The sequence below is a fragment of the Varroa jacobsoni genome, unplaced genomic scaffold (assembly GCF_002532875.2).
Source record: "Varroa jacobsoni isolate VJ856 unplaced genomic scaffold, vjacob_1.0 scaffold_266, whole genome shotgun sequence".
NCBI lineage: Eukaryota > Metazoa > Arthropoda > Arachnida > Mesostigmata > Varroidae > Varroa > Varroa jacobsoni.
Window position 1 is genome coordinate 17908 of NW_019213168.1, and position 20141 is coordinate 38048.

The following is a 20141-nucleotide window of genomic DNA, read 5'->3' on the forward strand; positions in this document are numbered from 1 at the left end:
ACTTGAATATATATGAAATTATTCATATTGTTCGAACAATTGAGAAAAGCCTTGTTTTAGGTTAAATAAATTATAGGTGTCCGATATCTTCATTGACACGTTTCATGGCATCGATTTTATGCAAGGACTGTTCATGCTTTTTGTCTTGATAGTAATGGCTGCTCTGCCATGCATGGGATATAAAAAATCGCCCTAGACGCTTCACGCGGTGGCGCCAAAGTGGTACGTATTGGATGCGGGGTCATTGATCGCGATCGAATAATCCTTTGCGAAGAGTAAATGCAAGCGTATATCAATATAAATACGGTGGCGGGTATCTGAAAATCATTTCGTAATCGTGTACTGTCAGCATGAACGGCTAATTAGCGTGATTCCTTTTTTTTTTTTGGCTTGTTCTCATGCTGACCGGCAGCCAACGGTTGCGGAAAGAATCAGCGAATTATCTAGGAACTTAGAGCCGCAGGCAACGCGGTATCAGGCCGAAATGGGATATGCACTAGAAATTGTTATACAAAAAGCTTTTTCAGCTTTATAGGATCTGCCATACAGTTTACATGCTTGAAGTGCAGCTTAGCTGTCTATTTAGCTCGTAGATAGTTGTTCTACTTAACTATATGAAAACAGACAAGGTTAAGCGGGATTACGTTCAAATAAACCCGCCTAACTTGAGAGATCATCCAACTGAAAGGGCAGTACGGTGGCAAGCTAAATTTCATAGTGGTTTCTTCCTGCTTCGAAACTTCGAAATGTTTGTCGTTGTTATTTTCGCACACCTAGAATAAGTTGAACTAAGTGAAAAAAAAAAAGAAGCATTCATAGATTGAATGATTTATGTTGCTCTTATGCGTTCATTTTAATACAATCCATGCGTAAATTTATCCCTGTTTTAAATTGGGAAAATCGACGCTGTCTTCTGTAACATGGGACTGGTATATGCGTGTCGGGTCACTCGCTTTCGGTTCCTGCCGTACTCTGTGTATATTTGTATTGATATATATTTTCTATTCAAAATGAACGATTAGAAGCCACTAGCAAGGCATTTGGTGCCGCTCGCGTTTGTGGTTAGCCGACCTTTCCAAAGAGAACTCAAGCTGATAGCTAATAAATAGTACCAAACCATTTTTGGGACCACTCACTAACAATTTGGTCGATCGGTTAAACGACAACAAATGACAAGTACTAATTTCTTACTTCATTTTTTCTGTTTGTTGGCAAAAGTTAGACATGCTCCATTAACCATTTGACCTATGGCTCGTTCCGGCTAAATCGTGGTACTACCACACATCAAGATTAAGGATCAACTTAGCATTAAATGGTCAATGCCGAAATAGAAACAAGCACAAATATCTGTTTGCATATGAATGTCCATGTCGTATTTATTTGCCCGCTGAAGACATGTAGTAGTACGTCATTGTCGAGAAGAAATGTGCGCAAGATACTGCTGTTTCGGTACCAAGGTAGATAAAACGATCGTCTCAACATCATCAAGTCTCGGGTTTATTTAAGTTCTTAATTTCAGCTCATCATGTAATTACGTAACTACTCAGAGTTAACGTTATGTCACTTCGTACTCATAATGTATGCTTAAATTATTTTCATTGTAGCGGAAATATTTTTGGCCGTTGCAGGGTTGTTTGCGCTACCCCCTGTATTACCCCCGATAAAAGAGAGATCTCGAAGTGCGCAATGAATTTGCCCTAATAGTAATAACAAGAACAATAATAACGATGAGTTCCATGTTATCGAATATCTCTGAATGTACTATACGCATGAACGTCAAGGATCGGAAACTAGAGCAATGGCCAAAAAATCCCAATTAACTAACGGTCAGATAGGACGTCCTATTTTAGATAAAACCAATTGTAACATTGTGTATCCGGCATCGTCATGTTTCAGCTACCAAGTATATCCTTTTTTCGAAACAGTTTACCGTTCAACATACAGACACATCATACATACAGACACACGCATTAATGCGAAGATCCAGCTTGTGTTCAAGGGCCGAAAATCCTTGTACCAGTGAGTTATTTCTACTTGGCTTCGTCTAACAATGAGAGATGACCCTCATTGTTACGCCATATATCAATGGAGCGCATTCGATTATCAACAAACTAGTTGCATACAAATGTGAAATTCTGCTAAAGCTTTTTGCTCTTTCCTTTGATAATTTCTGCTAACTCTAACAATGTAACAGTGCAATAGATCAATGATACTCGATGAATTGAGTTTAAGCGTCAACAAGACGGAGTTCATTGCTGATTAAACGAACAGAGGGACAGTTAAGAGGAGAGACAGGGATCAGAGAGGGTCGGTATTCTGTTGTAGGCATTTCAGTTGAAGAGAACCTTACCGAAAACAATCCTGGAAAGTCATTGGCCTTGAAGAAACGTTTTCTTAGTTTGAATCGAATGACCTCTGAGCTAATTGATTCATTAGATGGTTTAAAAAATCTCCACCTCCACGTGAAGTTGCTCGCCTGACCTTACACGATCTGCGAATCAGTTCTTGTCTAAAAGACAACGGCATTATATGCGTCGCTGACATCTTGGATAGGATCGTACATCCATCTATCTAACTGTAGCCGTTATTGGTTCAGCTGGAAAACATTAATGGCATTAGCATCTGATTATTTTTTCTTTTATATTCGAATGTTTACTTTGGACTTAAACCTCAAATCAGTCTAAGACCAGTCATAGAACTGGAAGCAGGAATAAAGAAATCTGAAGAACCGAAGGCTTTCTTTTAGAAGGCACACCTTTTTACCACAGGTCTCCCATACGTGACAGGATATTGCTACGGATACATGGGCGTAAACCTAAATATCCTTGGTTTGTCTACCAAAATCAAGATATATTCTTGCACGCAAAGGGGTCCGAGAAGAATACACGACTCAAGCCCGGTATCACGCAACATTATGAACTGCCTGCACAACGATCATGTCCGACCCTGCCATGGAATAGTCTAACAGAGAATCTTGTCCAGTATTTGCGCCACGAATCCGTATCCTCCGCCCATCTCTTTACTTACTCGGAATAAATGAGTGTTTAGCGTTCTGCTTTCGGTACGACCGTTAAGCATTGACTCAGACAGCTGGCCTAATTTAGCAGTAAACAAACAATGTTTACGCTTGGCTTCGAGCTTCAGTCGTTTGACTTGTCCCTAGTATAGTAGTCGAGCATCTTAGCACTGAACCAAGGCAGCGATCCTTTACCTTATATGTTCCTGCTTTGTTTGCCGCTGCTCTTGCTGTTGTTGTCGTCGTCGCGCTTGCTGCCGTCATGATCGATGCCTGCAATGGTCTCGCGCCTCCCGCTAGCAGTCGACTTAACTCAGCGCCCAATATGGGAGTCTCCGCATCATTTGTTCCTTTTCTCTTTTGAGTAGCTTTTCTGCTGAAGACGTTGCAACTCCAGGAATTGCTACACTGCCTTATGGTCTATCTGCAACCGCCTCGACGGCGAGTGACACCTGTTCCTGCTGGAGTACCTCTTACAGCTGTACTTGCTGTGGTCGTTGGGGATATCGCTGATCCGGTAGAATCTGCTGGCTCAAGCGGCCCATCAGCTGCGCATTTTCCTGTGGATGTTACTGTTGTAACAACTGCTGAAGAGTACCGGCTGTAGCTGCAGAAATTGCTGGAAGCAGATGCTGTGGGATTGTTTGTTGCTGCCGCGGAGGCTGCAGGAGCAACTGCTCATAAAATAATTGTAGTGGCGGCTGCTGCTGCTGTGGTTGTATTTGTAGCATGCAATTGTGCTGCTGTGGCAGTTGCCGCTGCAGCTGAGGTTGCTGCCGTGGATGTTGTACCGAAGGAAGCGGCTGTTGCATAATTTCCTGCAATAGTTGAACATGGCTCGCCAATAGCTGCTTTCCGTCGTGGTGCAGCTCCTGTCGTTCCTGCTGTTCTCGTAGTGTATTTAGATTGACCGGTAAGCTAGTCTGGAAATTGGCCACGGGAAAACGAGCTTCTCCATTTATTAATTGGTCAACTCCTATAGTTTGTTATTCGTTCGTTAAGTGCCTAGCGAACTCGTTGCGTTCTGTTGTAATTTGCTGAAGACAATTCGGTTTTGTGACTGCTAGCAAAATCGCTTCTTTTTTCTTCGTCAAGTAAACTATTTAAAACACTGTTATTGCTGGTATTATAATTGGTCGTCGATACTTCGTTTAGACTCTGAGCGTCGTACATCGACGCCATGTGGTGCAAGAACTCTAATTTGTTTTTTGTAACTTGAACACAGTGACAGGCGCGGTGGACTAATGATCGTATAATTGAATGTACGTCAACGGGCCAGCAAAAAGTTCAATACAAGAAATTCTCTTCGGTTTAAACACTCTATAAGGCTCGTTTCCACGCTAATGTAGGGTATCTCACACAGCATCATATCGGTACGAAATAATGGGAAGGATCATCTCCCCCAGTAGATCGATAGTCTAATCGAAACGCTTCGATTCGATCGAAAACACTCTACAGTTTATTATTATAACTACAGTTTTTCCCATTCGCTCTCTATCCCCAGTCGTTACCGGGATATTCTACAGGTGCTATCAGATTCACTATAATTACCATAATGTCTTGCTATTCTATATCGGATGCACGACATATTCTTGTCGAACAAATCGAAGTTGATGGGGGTGCACATTTATGCCAAAGTCAGTGCGTACCTTTATAATATCATAACGGCATTCTCTTTATACACCTTAACTTGCTTTCCTACCACAGCATGTTTTAACCATGTGGTACCATATGATCGACATATGGTATTGCTTGTGATATAGACGTGCAGTAGGCACGGCGTATGGTAACTGACAAAAACCTGATGCGCGCGAAGTGAGTCCCTGCAGTCGCTTTACTGAGTATGCTGTCCTGTGAGATTAATTGGGGAAGTCTATGTTAGGCAAAAACGCAGTAATTTGCTTATGTGTATAACCATATAATAATCATGATATTACTGCTTATTTTGTACTGTATTTCTGGGGCGAAGCGCACGGACGAGATTACTCCAGCTTCCGCGTTTAATAGTGAAAACTTAACGTAAATAGTTAAAAGTTCTTGCACTGTCTACGTTTCCTTTGCTTAAGGAACTATATCTTTTTCTGATATTCACGGGTGGGTGTTTTGTGATTCTGATGATAAAATCCCTTAACGTATGATTCAATGCCGAAGGTTTCCATTGTGAAGGCAAGCATTTTATGTCTAGTCATATATTTTATATGCAATACAGCGAATTAAAGTGGTGTAACTGGGTTCATCTGCAATGTCCACATCTAGTACATATATAATAATAAATAGACATACTATGTACTACTAGATACAAGAGGGTACTAATAGAAACGCAGTACGTAACATACGTACATAATGATTGACCTGAATTAAGTTCACAACAACAACAATCTATAGTATCATTTTCGTCAGGATAAGGCCACCTTTTCCTACCCTCTACCGCCCGACTCAATCCGACTCCATACTCCGATTTACGTGCGGTCATTCATACGCGCGATATTACAATTCGTGCGTCTGTTGACTTACTCGTCAACACTGGATAATAAGATAAGCCACAAAGTACTGTTTAAAGGTAGATGCGCTCAGATCACTGAATGGCTCAAACCATTGTGTAAATATTCTCGTTAGTAGAGTCACCGTAAGTTGATGCGGTGCGACAAAACGGAAAAAGGTACACGACAGAGTAATCTGAGTTGGATGGAATTAGAGGCTACATCCATGGGGTAATAGCGAGGCAAGAAGTGTAAGATAGTTTCGGAAACAACGAACTTTTCTTTATCTATGACCTTCCAATCAGTGCCGTTCGAGTGTAGATCATCCAGTAGCTAATGTTCGTGGATCGATTATTCACAGGGGCGATTCGCCCACAGCTACGATATCACAAAATATTTCCGAGCAGTAATTTGACAGAAACAACGTTTAAAGCTTCGACCGGTTGAGTTGACCGAGCTTAGCGGAATTGTAACCCTTCGGTTGCATCAACGATATCAACGCAACGCAGTTTCTAAGACCAAGACTACAGCAGTAGATCTCGTAATCACAATCGTCATCACCATTATAATAACGCCATTAATAAATGACCCGCTAAGCATTTCAAATTCTTTCAAGGCAATCTAGTTTTTGATTGCGTATTGATTTTCTGGGTTCAGTTGACCAATAATAGATAACAATATCAGTGGTGCAGATTATATCTCTAAGTACTGTGCAGAACTGGGTGAGATAGAACATAACGCCACTTCCCTTCCCCGGAGCACATTGAGTTTTCTACATCTAAATCGATACTAGCTATCGTTACGCTCTGTGGTCTTTTTAAAATCAGTTTCCATTCGTCCTGTTAGGCCCACATTGTTTCCTCCTGAGGATCCTCCCACCAAATCGTACCAAAGCTTTCACCTGGCTTGGCCTTTGACATAGAGTCGACTGCATCCGAGCCGTATGGGCGTTAACGGTCCGATACGCGCCTATAGCTCTCAGCATGAGAGTGTGTTGGGAGTTCTAGCATGTTTATCTAGTTATCGCAATGGTTATATTTGGCATGGCCCACATGGAGATTCAATAGACTTAGCTACTATTAAAAACTTTTGCGTTTGTCTGTCAAAAGAAAAACAATAGAGGACAATCACTTCTAATCATCACGTTCCATCTACTACTAAAAGAAAACTCCGATCTGGGTTTTGAATACGCTTGTGTGTTTAAACTTTAAATTGGGCTTATCTTTGCCTAGGTATAGCTGACAGCATTATCGCCTGCCATCATGCCCATTTTCTCATTTAGACTCGTCGACAGCGTAACTCATTCACATCGACGTTCGTTTCTCGCATTCTCCAACATCGATCACAATAGCATCACGCCGTTGTTGCTAGGTCGAAACGTGCAGTTAGATCTCTCTTCCCCAACATTAAAACAATCGATTAAACTGACTGCACGCGGACAATTGACAGCAAAACTAACATGAGATTATATTATAACTGAAGGCTCATTCACGCGATCGCTGAAATGTTTTGTTCTACTGCAAGATTCTATGGCATTGTCTCTCTAGCTGTTATGGGACGCCTGCATTAGATGCGACACAAAGACTCTTGCTTGCCTGCCTGCTGGCTGATTGTGCAAACGTGCTTGCTGAACCGACGCAGTCAAGGTGTCGTCTTTGTCTCTTGCTGTCGTCGCCATCGGTGATTAAGCTTTGTTCGGCAAAAGTCGCACAAAACGAGCGTCGAAATTTCTCGTTTCCACAAAGAAGACACGAAGTCTACATAAAAAGTAGAGTCAATCTTGCGTGCATCTGTAAATTCTAAGTACACCACTTTGACCACTATAGAATGGAAGACAGCTTCGAACAATCCTTCAATTTGCAACTAGAGACGTGTACGCCCCCACAAAAAGATGAAGTCAACACCAGGTCGCGCCATACCTCTCTATGTGAAGAGGATTCTATTTCGCATGTTTCTGCGTCGCAGAATTTTTACTCCGCTAATGATCATCTTCACAGAGGGCTACCTGGTGACGCCATCTGGAAGGTGTCAACTTGCGACGATTTTTTCCAAAGCGTGAGGCTGGCAGCCAACAGGTCGGTTCCGCGGCCTCACTGGATACCCTATCCTGTTAACATCGCTGCCGCGAGCGAATTTAGGTGGTCAAACGGAAAACTTGAACTCGTGGCCAAGTTTATTCGAGACCGAGGTGCTCAGCACGACGTTCTCGAAACCGAACTACGGCAGTTCCGCACATTCATTACTGGGAGACCGCCTAATCGACTTCAGGCTGTCCAATGTGGCCTTGTTCCAGTGGTCATGACTTGCATCAAAACGGCGCCATCTCATTTGCTTACGCTGGTCGTACAGACTCTGCGCGAGTTGACGATCAACCTCAGTGACTATCCCGCCGGGATCGACGACGCTGCCCTTTGGCGTTTATGCACACTACTTACTCAGCAGAATCCGGTTTATGTCGAAAACGCATTAGCCGTTTTAGATGAATTGACGCAATTCGATCAGGGTCAGTGTGCGGCGTATCGTAGTAACGTCACAGTAACTCTCGGGGAAATCATCTCGAAACCTCAACCGGCGGAGGTTGTAATTCCAGCACTGAAAGTGCTCACGAATATCGCCAACAACCCAGTGTTCGCCGGAATTATACTAAGTGCTGATGTGCTCAGCTCGTTCAGAAGAACCATTCTACACCAGTTTCTTAGCTACTTTCAGCAACAGAAAATGTCAACGATGGACAGCCGACCGTTGAACTTGATGTGGAAGATTGCGTTAAGCGACAACGTCGTTGACCGCACGCTGCTTCTGTTGCCACAGCTTGTTCGGGAATGTCCAGTATTTTGTTTAACGGTTTTGTCAAAATGGAGCCAGGTAATGACGCAGTGGTCAAAGCTAATCGAGGTATGCGTACTAGATAAGCAGGTCTTCGAAAAAGTTCGGCTGGATTTCATCGAAACTTCATATGTGAGTACCAATCGACGTCTTTGTTTTAAATTTACTGTTGTAATTGATTAGGCCATGTAACAGAATGATGCACTCGGTATAGTTCATCAAGAATCAATCATTAGAATTATTAAGAATACTACTTACTAAGCTAACGATCTGAGCCAAAATGTCTGTTACCGTTCGTATCAATCTCCAGCTTATGCGGGTTCTTTGAAAAAGCACAAAAATGTATAACAGATGGTAACGTAAAGCAACAAAATAACAAACAGCACATAATAGCCAGTCCCCATAATAGTGCATTGGTAACATGCTGCCTGCTAAACTTTGAAACACGTGTCGTCATCTAGATTCAAAACAAAGCGTAGATGCACTTCGTTTTATATTGAGGTGCTTAACAACTTTTAGTAAACAACTGATAAGATTCGCTCTTTGAATAATCGTGGATAGATACGTTAAATAGTTCATATACTTACTATTTACTCAAAGCTACTTCATAAGCATATCCTGAATAGGTTCACAACGAAGTAGGCGAACAGTTCGCATTTCGACAACAAATTGCATTTGATAGTCTCGATAAGTTTTCGATAGATAGCTACCTATGCCACAGAGTTCAATGATGCCACTTTTGTTCAAATACATGTTGAAATCGTTTGTTTGCGAAAACCTAGAGAAATGTCTTCGTCGTCTACTGCGGATTTCATGTTGCATCTTCCTTTTGTTATTTCAGATAATTCTTCGTTACGGCGAAAATGCATGTGTGATCTCGCTAGTTAAGCTGCTCCATAAAATTAGCATTCATATTTCTCCAGAATATAAACATTTGATAATTGAGGCAAGCATTATTGACGCAATTATTCAGCGATTTCCCGTTAAACAGCTTTGGGCGCGTTTCGTTGAAGAAGTTCAAAGTGTGAGATCTCCTTTTGGTATTTTAACCAATGGCAGGAGCAATATTGCAACGGACGTTTTGACTCTGATCACTGATTTGCTAGAAGCTTTACCGAGATACCGAGACAAGGCAATGCACAAAAACAATATCGTTGAAACTCTACTTAAAAGCGACATTCTCTCCTTAGCCGCCTATAAAACCCACGTGCAATCCACCGACGCCATGTTGCTAAGACTAACAGCGGTCATTGACAAGCTTACTCCTGGATGGTGCTTCCGTGAACGGCAGATTATACAAGCAGTAAAACCTGCGAGGGCCGACTTAGCCGTGCAGCCGAAAAACTGGTCGAGTTCGTCGGTCTGTGCAACTTGCCAAAATCGTCAAGGCCTCAGTCATATGATTCCGTAGGATATATTATATCTATGCTAATTTAGAGACAAAAAACCAGAGGTAGTTTACCTTCGCCAATCGAAGCCGCACGCATGCCGACGAAGTTCTGGACGAAAGATACGGTCCTCTGTACATTATTCTTGTAAGTTTCCAGAGGCGTTCTCTTTCAGTATTGTATAAACTTGTTTAGAATTAGGAATCCGACTGATTGTTTTAGCCAAACATTGTTAAACAACATTACGATCTGATTATTTATATAAGGAAGGCGCGTCTAGGGTACTATGGCTCGATGTTTTTGCGCTATTGACTTGAATCTCATTACGTGTCATTTTCTTGCCACCTGCTATAATCTTTTATTAAAACCTTATGACGGAGAAAATTATGTCTAGTTATGTCGTCATGTAAAGCCAAAAACTTGTTCAATCCGACTACAGTACAGACGGGTGCTGCGGGGCTGCAGATGCCTTCAAAGTTTCAATATTTATTGCTTAACCTTAAAATCAGGCCGCGCCTTCGATTGATCGAAGTTAGCAGTAACCCAACGCCTTGCCCAGATATGCCGTTCGTATCCGACACAAATGATCTGACCAACTTCTTGGTCCATAGCTGCGTCCAAACAGCATATGTTTTAGTCATGTATCGTTCTTACTTCTTCTATATTGGATCCAACCGGCAGATCATCTAACAACCGCCTGCAATATCACCAGAGTATCGTCATTAAACCAAATTCGTCACAGTCCGCTTGGTAATTTACCAAGCGAAAATGCATACCTTGGTTCAAGTTGTGCAGACCAAATTCAAATAACCGATGTGTATAGGAAAAACAGACGTAATCTTAACTTAATCCGAAAACCTGTTTGCTCTATTACTGTTGTCGCTTATCAGGTTTGTTTTTCCGTCCTTTTGACACGCATACTCAGTGGTTATTGAATTGATGACATTCTGAAATAAAGCCCTGTAATCCATATATGGCTAGTATTTATGTAAAGAATATATTAGTCTATCGATTTAGAATTTGCATTATTTTGTATCGAGCAACCATGGCTTGACTAGTACCTTGTACAAAATTATAATAATTAAATTATAAGGGAGAATTTCACGTTTTATGTACTTGCGATGTTGTTGTACACGCTAATTTTACCGTCAGTACCAAGCACATGATACCTTATACAAAGGAATAATTCGATTACATCACAATTAGGTGGACATCACGTTTGTCATCTGAAAAATAGAACAAAAATATCATAGGTGAATGACCTGCACAATAGGAAATGCTATACTTGAAATAAATTGTTAGTGAACGTACGTTGTTAACTTGTTTATATAAAAAACGTGTTCTCATTTCAACTGTTTAAGCGTTTAACTATAGTACTTGCATGATTGCTGTAACTATTTAAAATAGATGCATGTGCCTTTACACGTCATGGATATACTTTAGCGATCAATTCAAAAACTAAATCGTCTTCAATCTTTAATTACGGGTAAGTCTTAAAGTCATGTTGCATTTACGAGCAAATGGATTCGTATGTAAAAACTCGGACATAAAATATAATAATTCAAATTCGACTACGACCAATTTGGCTATGGTTGATTCTGATCGATCATAAAACAAGCGGTGCACCTGATTACAAGCGCGTAAACCGGAACGAAATCCAAGCGTACTTAATTTCAAAGTCAATACCTTCAAGAGTTAAAGCTAGCTAGATGAGATTTAATGAAGAGAATCGAAATACCTGCGGCTGTCGATATGCTTGTCAATTATTTTGAGCAAACAAGAATATGTAAACAGACTATGAACAAAAATAAGCATTTCTTATTTATGGCATTTACTCCATTATTTTTGATCAATGTGTATTTTCCGGAAAAACTTCAGAAAGATGCTGTGTTATGTTTTAGGTGGGACGATTGAACTGGGCAAGCAAATATTCTTTTTTGGTTCTCGTTTTAAATGTTCCAACATTCGATAACAACTTAGCACTTTTACGAATTTGACAGTTATATTTAAACTTAACGAATATTTAGATTTATATTTACTTAGTGCTCGGTACTGACATAAGACAGTATCGATAGAGACTCTACAGCAGTCACCGTCATATGACTGTGTTCTGCAAATTGTGATATTGCGCGCTGATAGTTAAACAAAACATATGCGATGTTTTTAAACTAACCTACTTCTAAGGAAACTGTTATTTGAAGCCAAAGTATATTTTTCTCGGTATATGGACTCAAAAACCACTGTACCTCTTTTTTTTTTTACCTGTTACTAAAAAAAGCTATCGATGCTGCTTGACGTTCTACAATAAAATCCAAATTTTATTTAAAACAGATATTTGAGTACTGTCAGTTAAAAAGGTTGCTAAATGCACGAAACATGAATAAAGAGGCACTTGCGTTCGTCTGTTTTCGGACTGCTCAAGTCAAGGACCTTGTTTAGATATTGTCAAGTTAAGGTAGGCCAGCCTAAAGTCTCCGCTAGTTTTTCTTAATAGAAGGATGAGGCTAAATTATCTAGCTTGATACATGCATGGTATTGATTATATATTCACCATCGTTGCATATAACACAAAAAGCGAATACGCCTAGGCAGCAAGTATATTGTTCCATCAACAAATATAGCTTTGTTCATACTATACGAATTTAAAATACGGTACGGTTACATCATCTGTTGAAGAAATGAGCCTACAAAGTTCGATTAATTGCCGCTTCGTTACTCCCAAGGAGCTATATGTCAGCAGCTGATAGGTATGTTTATGTCTTCCAATATAATTCCATCAACATTAAATAAGACGCCTTTGTCTGTATATCCATTACATAGCAAACGACAGTCGGTTCAAAGGAGCATCAGTTGTACTCTATTGTTACCTGGCCAGTTAAAATTGCAGAGGCCTCAATTCTAACTTGATGCTCAATTCAATAAAACTTCGATGGGGATGCACAGACTCTAGTCGCGATGCTTCTGACTAGAGTGTAGGCGAATTGCCGTTATCCGTTCCTTTTGTCCGTTGATTGAAGTTCATACAAGTACAGTGGTGGTCATTGTTTTGTACGTATTTGTTGTTAAAGTTCGTTGTCATCGTATACCACCATCGCATGTGCAATGTCCTGAACGAAAGCGTGGCGAAAAATCGGCACGTTGATTGCATCAATGCTTCCGCACGTACTGTGGCGGGGTTTTAACCGGCGCGTGCATAACTTTGCGCACACTTATTCTCATTAGGACGCACGACACGGACAGACGGTCTGACACGAGGACTCGTATGTAACCACTGCATCAATCCATGATTGGGCATTTAAATGGATGCGTCTTTGTGATTTCGTGTTCTTGTAGTCCCATTGCAAACCGTTTTTAAGCTGCTTTCGTACAGTAACGTTACACAAGAGGACCAGTTCTAACAGACTGATTGACCATGTTCCCGTCGTGTACAACTCAGCCTAACGTTGACAAATGGTCGACGTGCTACGAGCCTCAGTCCCCGTCCCCTCAGATCGAGCATCAGACACGACAGAAGTTATATAGTTTGCTGAGCCCACATGCATTGAGATCAGTACCTTACAGAATGCCTCTAAGCTCTGCTTCGTCCAACCTATCCACTGCGACCGCAACTAATTCTTCACACGAAAAATCAGCATCACCCCAAGATAGCCACAACCAATTCTATCCAAGCAAACCTCTCGAATATATGAAACCTGAATGGAGTCAAGGCTTCTTTTCGTACCCATCCACCCGACTTTATCAACAAAATCCCAATGGGTATTCTTACGAAGTAGCTAGGACGGACAATGACATTCGCTGGGTGGTAACTCTTATTCGAGACAACCGCTGTGATCAAGAAGATAACCTGGAATGCCAAATCGAATCGGTTCGCAAGTACGTATTAGGTAAAAAGCGTCATCGTAATCAAGCCATTTCACTAGGGATGGTAGAAGCGTTAGCAAGTTGCCTCAGGACAGCGCCTTCAAAGCTGCACCGAGTCATCTTGCAAGCCTTACACGAAGTGACCACCGACTTGGAGTATTATCCTGCAAATATCAATGATACGTTTTTCATTACCCTCGCCTCGCAACTCATAGAACACCCCGAGTGTATCAGAGGAACGCTAGGCATTTTGTGCGAATTCACAAAATTTGACCAGGGCAAGAACTCAGCGCACAATGCCAAAGTGGCTAAAACGCTCGGCGAGGTGCTTTCGAGTGCTCGACATAACGATGTCCTAGTGCCAACGCTACAGGTCTTATACAACATCGCTGAGGTTCCAACTTATGCCGGAAGCCTTGTGGATGCACGCATCTTCGAGTCGTTTCAGATAGTAATCGAAGAGCGTCTTGTGGAATATTTCCAAAAACAAATGGTCACAGATCTTGACGACCAGGCGGCACCACTCATGTGGAATATAGTAATGACTAACAACAAGCCAGTTCGAGAGAAGCTTGTTCACCAAGTGACATCGGAATGCTTTAACTACTGCAGTCGTGTTTTAGACGGTTGGAGTCCTGTTATGACACAATGGGCAAAAGTGATGAGGTTATGTGTGAACAATAGCGAGGTTCTCGAACAAGTTAAGAAGAACTTCGTCCTAAATTCACTGGTAAGGCATGTTAGTTTTTTTTTTTCAAATTTTAACGCTTTCCAAACTAGCCAGTTCGTCAACAACGAAAACGGAAGCCTTGATGAATGCCCCACAAACGGTAATGTTTCGAAATTAATAAACTTTCTTATCAAGGCTTATTGTGTTAGGAAATTATATTTATCGAATGAAAAGCCGGCTACTTTTTTTGCTGATAAAATGTTCAAAATAGATCTCTACAATAGTACTCGAGCGTAAACCCTCTGCCGTTTTAGTTATAACAATACACACTGACTATTGTCTTATTTTTGCAGCAGCTTCTTGCTTAGTCGCTAATGATAAACCCCGTACGTTGTTCTTCAGGTCGTTCTTCGTTATGGCGAGTCAGACTGTGTCGTCCCACTTATCGACACTCTGTACAATGTAAGTTCTTATCTCAGCGAGAAAGATAAAGTTTTTATGATTAATGAGAAAATTGTTGACACGCTGCTAGGACGGTACTCTGTAGAGACAATGTGGAAGACTCTTACGAAGGACATCGAGGCTTCGCTGTACGGTGGGGCCAGTACAATGCCGAATGCAACAATTCGCAATATCCTGCTGTTGATAGCCAATCTGTTGAAGGCTTTGCCTAGGGACCGCGTTCCAACTACCCACTCTAACAATGTAGTCGCCACACTCCAGAGTCACCGTATTGGCGAACTTTGCACGTTGGCAGGCGGGTCGAATCCAATAAATGAAATGCTAATAGAGCTGTTTACAATAATCGATTACCTTGCGCCCGGGTGGTGCGCCTACTCGAGTGAGCGGGCTGTTAGAACACAAAAAAGTCTTCGTCGATCTTCTTCGTGAAACTAATGGACGGCAAAACGCGATCTACTGTCAGTGCCAAGTCGTTGCATAAGAAACAATTACAATTAAACCGAAACGATCGTTTAAGTAGTGTCAATTTTTGGTGGATTCCCGTCTGATACTTAAAAATAAATTCGGAACACAATACTATTATTGCGAAAGGTCACAAGCCCGTATGCCGTTCCACCGAAATCACAACTAGTTCACGTATATTGGCCCACGTCAGATGCATTGCGACGTCAAATAATGCGTCGTATCAGCAAGGTTGTACTCGCCATCAACCCTGTGTATCTTCGAGGTGTCTATTTGGACCGTCCTTTTGATTGGAGATCACAGGATGGTCCGGTAGTTTAACAGTTTTTGGTTTTTAATGGTTTGGCCACCTAGCCTTGCTTAACCGTATGTATACTCTACGTTACTATATGATGCAAAGAAAAGAAAAAAGAGAAATCCAACGAGTATAAATTATATATAATATTCTAACTAAATATATATATATATATATATATATATATATAGGAAGACTTGCACTTTATCGTTCACATTACTAAACTAAAAATAACATTTCTTTTATTCTTCATAAATTTATTTCAGCGTCCATTACTGGAAAAAGCTGTTTTTTTTTCTTATTTGGCGTTTAGAAGGATTATTTTGAATATGCCTGAAAAATGATAATAGAAATAGTTTTTATCATGGAATCGAATTCCACTTACAGCATCAATATATCTTCAGTAAAGCATCCCTTCTACGAATCGAAATGACGTTGTATTTGTTCCGTTTGAATTAGGCAGCTAACCCTATGGCCGATCTACTGTCCATGGACATGTGATTTTACCGAAATACCCTTAATTTACGATATGAACCGTGTGAACGCCGATACGTTCATGCTTGCCGCACATGGCATAGCTTGTCGCTCACGATGTGTAGTTTTAAGTGAACCTCAGTGCCGCACCCAGTGACATCCACACACACACACACATATATACATATATATATATATATTTATTTATTTATACACATATATATACAGAAAAAAAAAAAGTGTATGATATGACGAAAACAACGTAAAGCAAACCCACATATCTGTTATGCTTAAAATGTGTTATTAACTCGTGTATTCCACAAGATATGTGCAAATAAATACGAAAACGAGCATAGTAAATAAATCTAAAAAAGCAAAGCCCTTATAATCACACCTGTGTTCATTTTTCCGTCGATCGTTGACTACTGTACTTACGATAGAAGGTTTGGCTTAAGTCAACTAAAACAAAGCGAAAATGTAACGTCTTATTTTTTTTTGCTGAAAGTTTAGAACAGATTTTGCCATTAAACTTTTTATTTTTTATCCTTTCGTTTCCTTTGTACCATTTTTAAATACCGAATCATTGATTGTAATTTCCTAACACCTCACACAACTAAAAAAATAGACTATTTTTAGCACAAAAAGAATATATATATATATATATCTGTTGAATATAAAAAATGGTTAGCATCACATGCTTAGGTACATGCTTATGGCACGACAAGTTCATAGGCTATATAAAAAATGTGGATATTGTTGAAAATGGAAGACATATATGCAGTGGGCACTGACAAAATTAACAGCTCAATTAGTTATCTCCCTTCGTTATAATTCACCTTGAGTCGATATGAGAAACGCCGTCAGTCTATTTTCGTGATTTGGTTTGAAAAAATGTATTTTATATACTTGCTAAATCCAAATTCTACCTAAAACATAGCCACTACTCTGTAGTTGATAAATGTGACCAGGCTAAGAAAAGCTTCCTAGGGTAATTCTAAAGTAGGAATACAAGCAATAAAGAAAGCGATACATATAGTAGTCTATTATTCTTCTACATCCCTTCAGATTGCTCGTATATTGTCTCTGCACTGATATGTTCTTAGATAACTATAAATAAGATAGAAAAAAGAATGGCAGTATCAATGTCTGTTGTAGAAGAAACAGCTGAAAGTCAGCTCTGAAGAAAGTTCAACCCAACAAAAATAATTATGATCTGCGCGGCAAATCGGCAGCTTCCAGTTAGCTGGAATTAATATCAGAGATAATTGCTAAATCAATACAAAATTCAATCTACCTAACACAGGCACTTGAAGGAACCTGCATCCCTTCAGCAAGCAAAACAAACGAGTTGTTCCTTTAGCAAACAAACAAAAAAAGCTCCTTGTCCTGATAGAAAAAAAAAAGCAACGAAGAAAATTCTAGTTGCTCATTTCAACTAGTTCTTCCATTGACTTGTGCGCGTGTTATCGAAAACGCCCGCCATCAATAAACATGGTACATGTTTATTGATGGCGGCGTTTTTAAGCAGACGCTCCGTATGAGATCGAAAACAAACAAAACTGCTTTGTCATAGAATTGTTGTATTTGCAGCTTGTATGCCGGTAGTGTCTCTGGCAATATTGACCGTGGAATATTTTGTTGATCTTCGTAAAGAAGCATCGTTTAAGGATTTGATTCCGTGCAATCAGTTAACGTATTGCAAGTCGCTCGATTATTTCTTTTAGCTATCATAGCAGTCTCAGTAACGGCGACGGGGTGGCGGTAATCACAGTCAGCTCTGATATCGATACCAAGTAACGATGGAGTGTTTAATTGGCGTTCAATGCGATGACTTCGTGCTGCTTGCTTCGGATGGCAGTGTTTCTTTCAGTATAATGATGATTAAGCAGGATGAGTCGAAAATCACCAAGCTGTCAGATTCTCTCGCGATGGCAGTCTCCGGCGAAGACGGCGACACTACACAATTTGCTGAGTTTATCGCCAAGAACATCCAGTTATACAAGATGCGTAATGGGTACGAATTAAGTCCGGCAGCAGCGGCCACTTATACACGAAGAAATCTCGCTGATTGTTTGCGTAGCCGATCACCGTATCAGGTGCGAATGCAGAGTAGGTTACACTAAAATAACAGCGGGAATGCAAAGTTGAGATTTGTGACAAACATGTACATCGAGAGTTAAAGATATTATTACATATTCAACTCTCAACAACTCAAGTTAAATGCCCACAAAGGAAGTGAAAACTCTCCACGGTCATGAAACTGGCGATAGCGCGTTTGGCGATGAACAAATTTTTGATTTCACTTACTTTATATTTGTACCGTGTTACAGATGATTTTATATTAAGTTGCAGCATTTTTTCAATATGAGTCATAACATTCAGTGTATTGTAGCTTAATAACACGCAGAATTGCTAACATATTGGTTGACTAGTGGGTTGTGTGTATTTTTATAGAAAAATTTAGTTACTAAATATTGCTTTATACTTAACATACGATGATGTATAAAAGTGTAATTAAAATGGACATAGATGGACGCAACATTTGTATTTTGCTCTCTACTGCTTTGATCACGGGGCGGTTGATAACGTTCTCTATGTGGGTTGGACAAGTCAAACTAGCATATTTTAATTTTTGTTTTTTAAGTATTGTTTTGAAAATCGAATGTATAAAAGTTTTGAGTCTTTTGCGATTATAAATATAATGAAAACAGCATAATTGTTTCGTGAAAGCTAATTTTTCATTCCTAGTATCATTCATCATTTGTTCTACTTGCAAAATTTTTCTTATCTCCTGGAGAAAAACAGTCTTTGCGAGCAGTTTTTCCCAAATTACTTCTGTTCACACACGTGTTACGCAATTTGCAGGTAAACTTATTGCTGGCTGGATACGATCATGTGACGAAGAAGCCTGAACTTTATTACATGGACCATTTAGCTGTTATGGTAAAGGTGCCATTTGCGGCACACGGTCACGGATCGTTTTTCTCGTCGTCCATTCTCGACACGGAATATAGGTAAAGGAATTCGGCAAAAAAAAGAATTATTATTATAATTATCTAGCAACACTACCTGCAGAACGATCATCCCCAGTAATGAGCTGCTTTATTTTCACTGGATTATTTGTAACAATTAGCTAACAAGCTTTACTAGTTGCAGTGGAAAGTTATGCCTCTCCATTAGTTAATGGATATGGAATTTTTCGCATAACGGCTTCTCGCTGGACACATTAACACTACCTAATGTAGAATGTAAAATATGAAGCTTAAAGCGAAAAGTTAAGAACTGACTGAGGACGATGGGGAAGTGGAAAATCTTACCTATAGATCTAACCTGTACATTGAACTAAAGTAACGACAGTCATTTTGTTGTAAAACTATCGTATCTATTTATACCGATATCTACATCGGTTTCTTTTCCGGATCGTTTTTGTTGTCTTTTCCCTTCAGGCCAAACATGACTCTCTCAGAGGCTCAGATTATGTTGAAGAAATGCGTAGCCGAAATTCAGAGGCGTCTACTAGTGAATCTACCGTGTTTCAAGGTCGTAGCCATAACGAAGGATGGTACTCAAGACTTACCCGATATCGCTGTTACACCATTGAAGTAATAATACCCAAAAATATAAAAGCGACGGGTGGATAAAGAATTCATGTGTTAACAGAGCTAAACTTTACTACTATCCATTACATAAAAATAAAAAAATGCAAACGTGGATAATAAACAGATATTTATTTATGGTGGAAGATTTTAGCATACGAATTGTTATCATATATCGTAGTTCGTACTTCTATTTGCGTGAAAATGGCTATATAAAAGACTCGAGGTGAATCAGTACGTAATAAGCGAGGATCAGTGATATCCTATTTTTTTTAGCCCGTGAAAACTTTAAAGGTCTCATCCTGTGTATTAAATTAATTTGCTTTAGGAGCTTTTCGTGTACGAGTATAACTAAAATATTCTAAAAAATATTATAAGCACCAACTACTATTCCCTCTTCAATTAGCATTGGCAAAATCTAATATACAAATTAAGTATCAAGCTCATTCACGTTCTGACGTGAAACGGCGCGTATGCGGTGTTACTGTATTCAGTAAGTGAAAAGAGAATCATTTGTGGACTAAAGAGTAAAACCAACTAAGGTATCTATAGAGAATATATGGATGTAACTCCAATTCAGTTTGGTGCATTTTTAGGGAAGTTATATTTAT

At 40.0% G+C, this 20141-nt stretch overlaps 2 protein-coding genes across 4 annotated transcripts; both read left to right on the top strand.

Annotated features, from left to right (window-relative positions):
- The first annotated feature begins 6709 nt into the window (after positions 1-6709).
- LOC111258806 (uncharacterized) lies at positions 6710-10682 on the top strand. Of its 2 annotated transcripts, none has more exons than XM_022830351.2 (2): positions 6710-8454; positions 9513-9697. In XM_022830351.2, the coding sequence occupies exons 1-2, from the start codon at positions 7324-7326 to the stop codon at positions 9555-9557; spliced, it is 1176 nt and encodes a 391-aa protein (XP_022686086.1). In that variant the 5' UTR covers positions 6710-7323; the 3' UTR covers positions 9558-9697. The 2 variants fall into 2 exon arrangements, with proteins under 2 accessions (XP_022686086.1, XP_022686085.1); XM_022830350.2 differs by having other exon boundaries at positions 6732-8454; positions 9164-10682.
- Positions 10683-12894: 2212 nt separating this feature from the next.
- Positions 12895-19688, top strand: LOC111258807 (uncharacterized). 2 transcript variants are annotated; one of them, XM_022830352.2, is made up of 4 exons: positions 12917-14301; positions 14644-14703; positions 18800-18948; positions 19381-19688. In XM_022830352.2, exons 1-4 carry the CDS (start codon positions 13123-13125, stop codon positions 19538-19540), a joined length of 1548 nt encoding a protein of 515 aa, XP_022686087.1. In that variant the 5' UTR covers positions 12917-13122; the 3' UTR covers positions 19541-19688. The 2 variants fall into 2 exon arrangements, with proteins under 2 accessions (XP_086823720.1, XP_022686087.1); XM_086967594.1 differs by lacking the exons at positions 18800-18948; positions 19381-19688 and adding an exon at positions 17793-17958 and having other exon boundaries at positions 12895-14301.
- Positions 19689-20141: the final 453 nt, after the last annotated feature.

What these genes read in the sequence shown, in the direction of transcription:
- LOC111258807 (XM_022830352.2), top strand. Translation starts at nt 13,123, where the DNA reads ATGTTCCCGTCGTGTACAACTCAGCCTAACGTTGACAAATGGTCGACG. An exon ending in ACTTCGTCCTAAATTCACTG is followed by an intron (nt 14,302 to 14,643) that starts GTAAGGCATGTT and finishes GTTGTTCTTCAG; the next exon opens with GTCGTTCTTCGTTATGGCGA. An exon ending in TTATCGACACTCTGTACAAT is followed by an intron (nt 14,704 to 18,799) that starts GTAAGTTCTTAT and finishes CGCAATTTGCAG; the next exon opens with GTAAACTTATTGCTGGCTGG.
- LOC111258806 (XM_022830350.2), top strand. Translation starts at nt 7,324, where the DNA reads ATGGAAGACAGCTTCGAACAATCCTTCAATTTGCAACTAGAGACGTGT. An exon ending in ATTTCATCGAAACTTCATAT is followed by an intron (nt 8,455 to 9,163) that starts GTGAGTACCAAT and finishes TTGTTATTTCAG; the next exon opens with ATAATTCTTCGTTACGGCGA.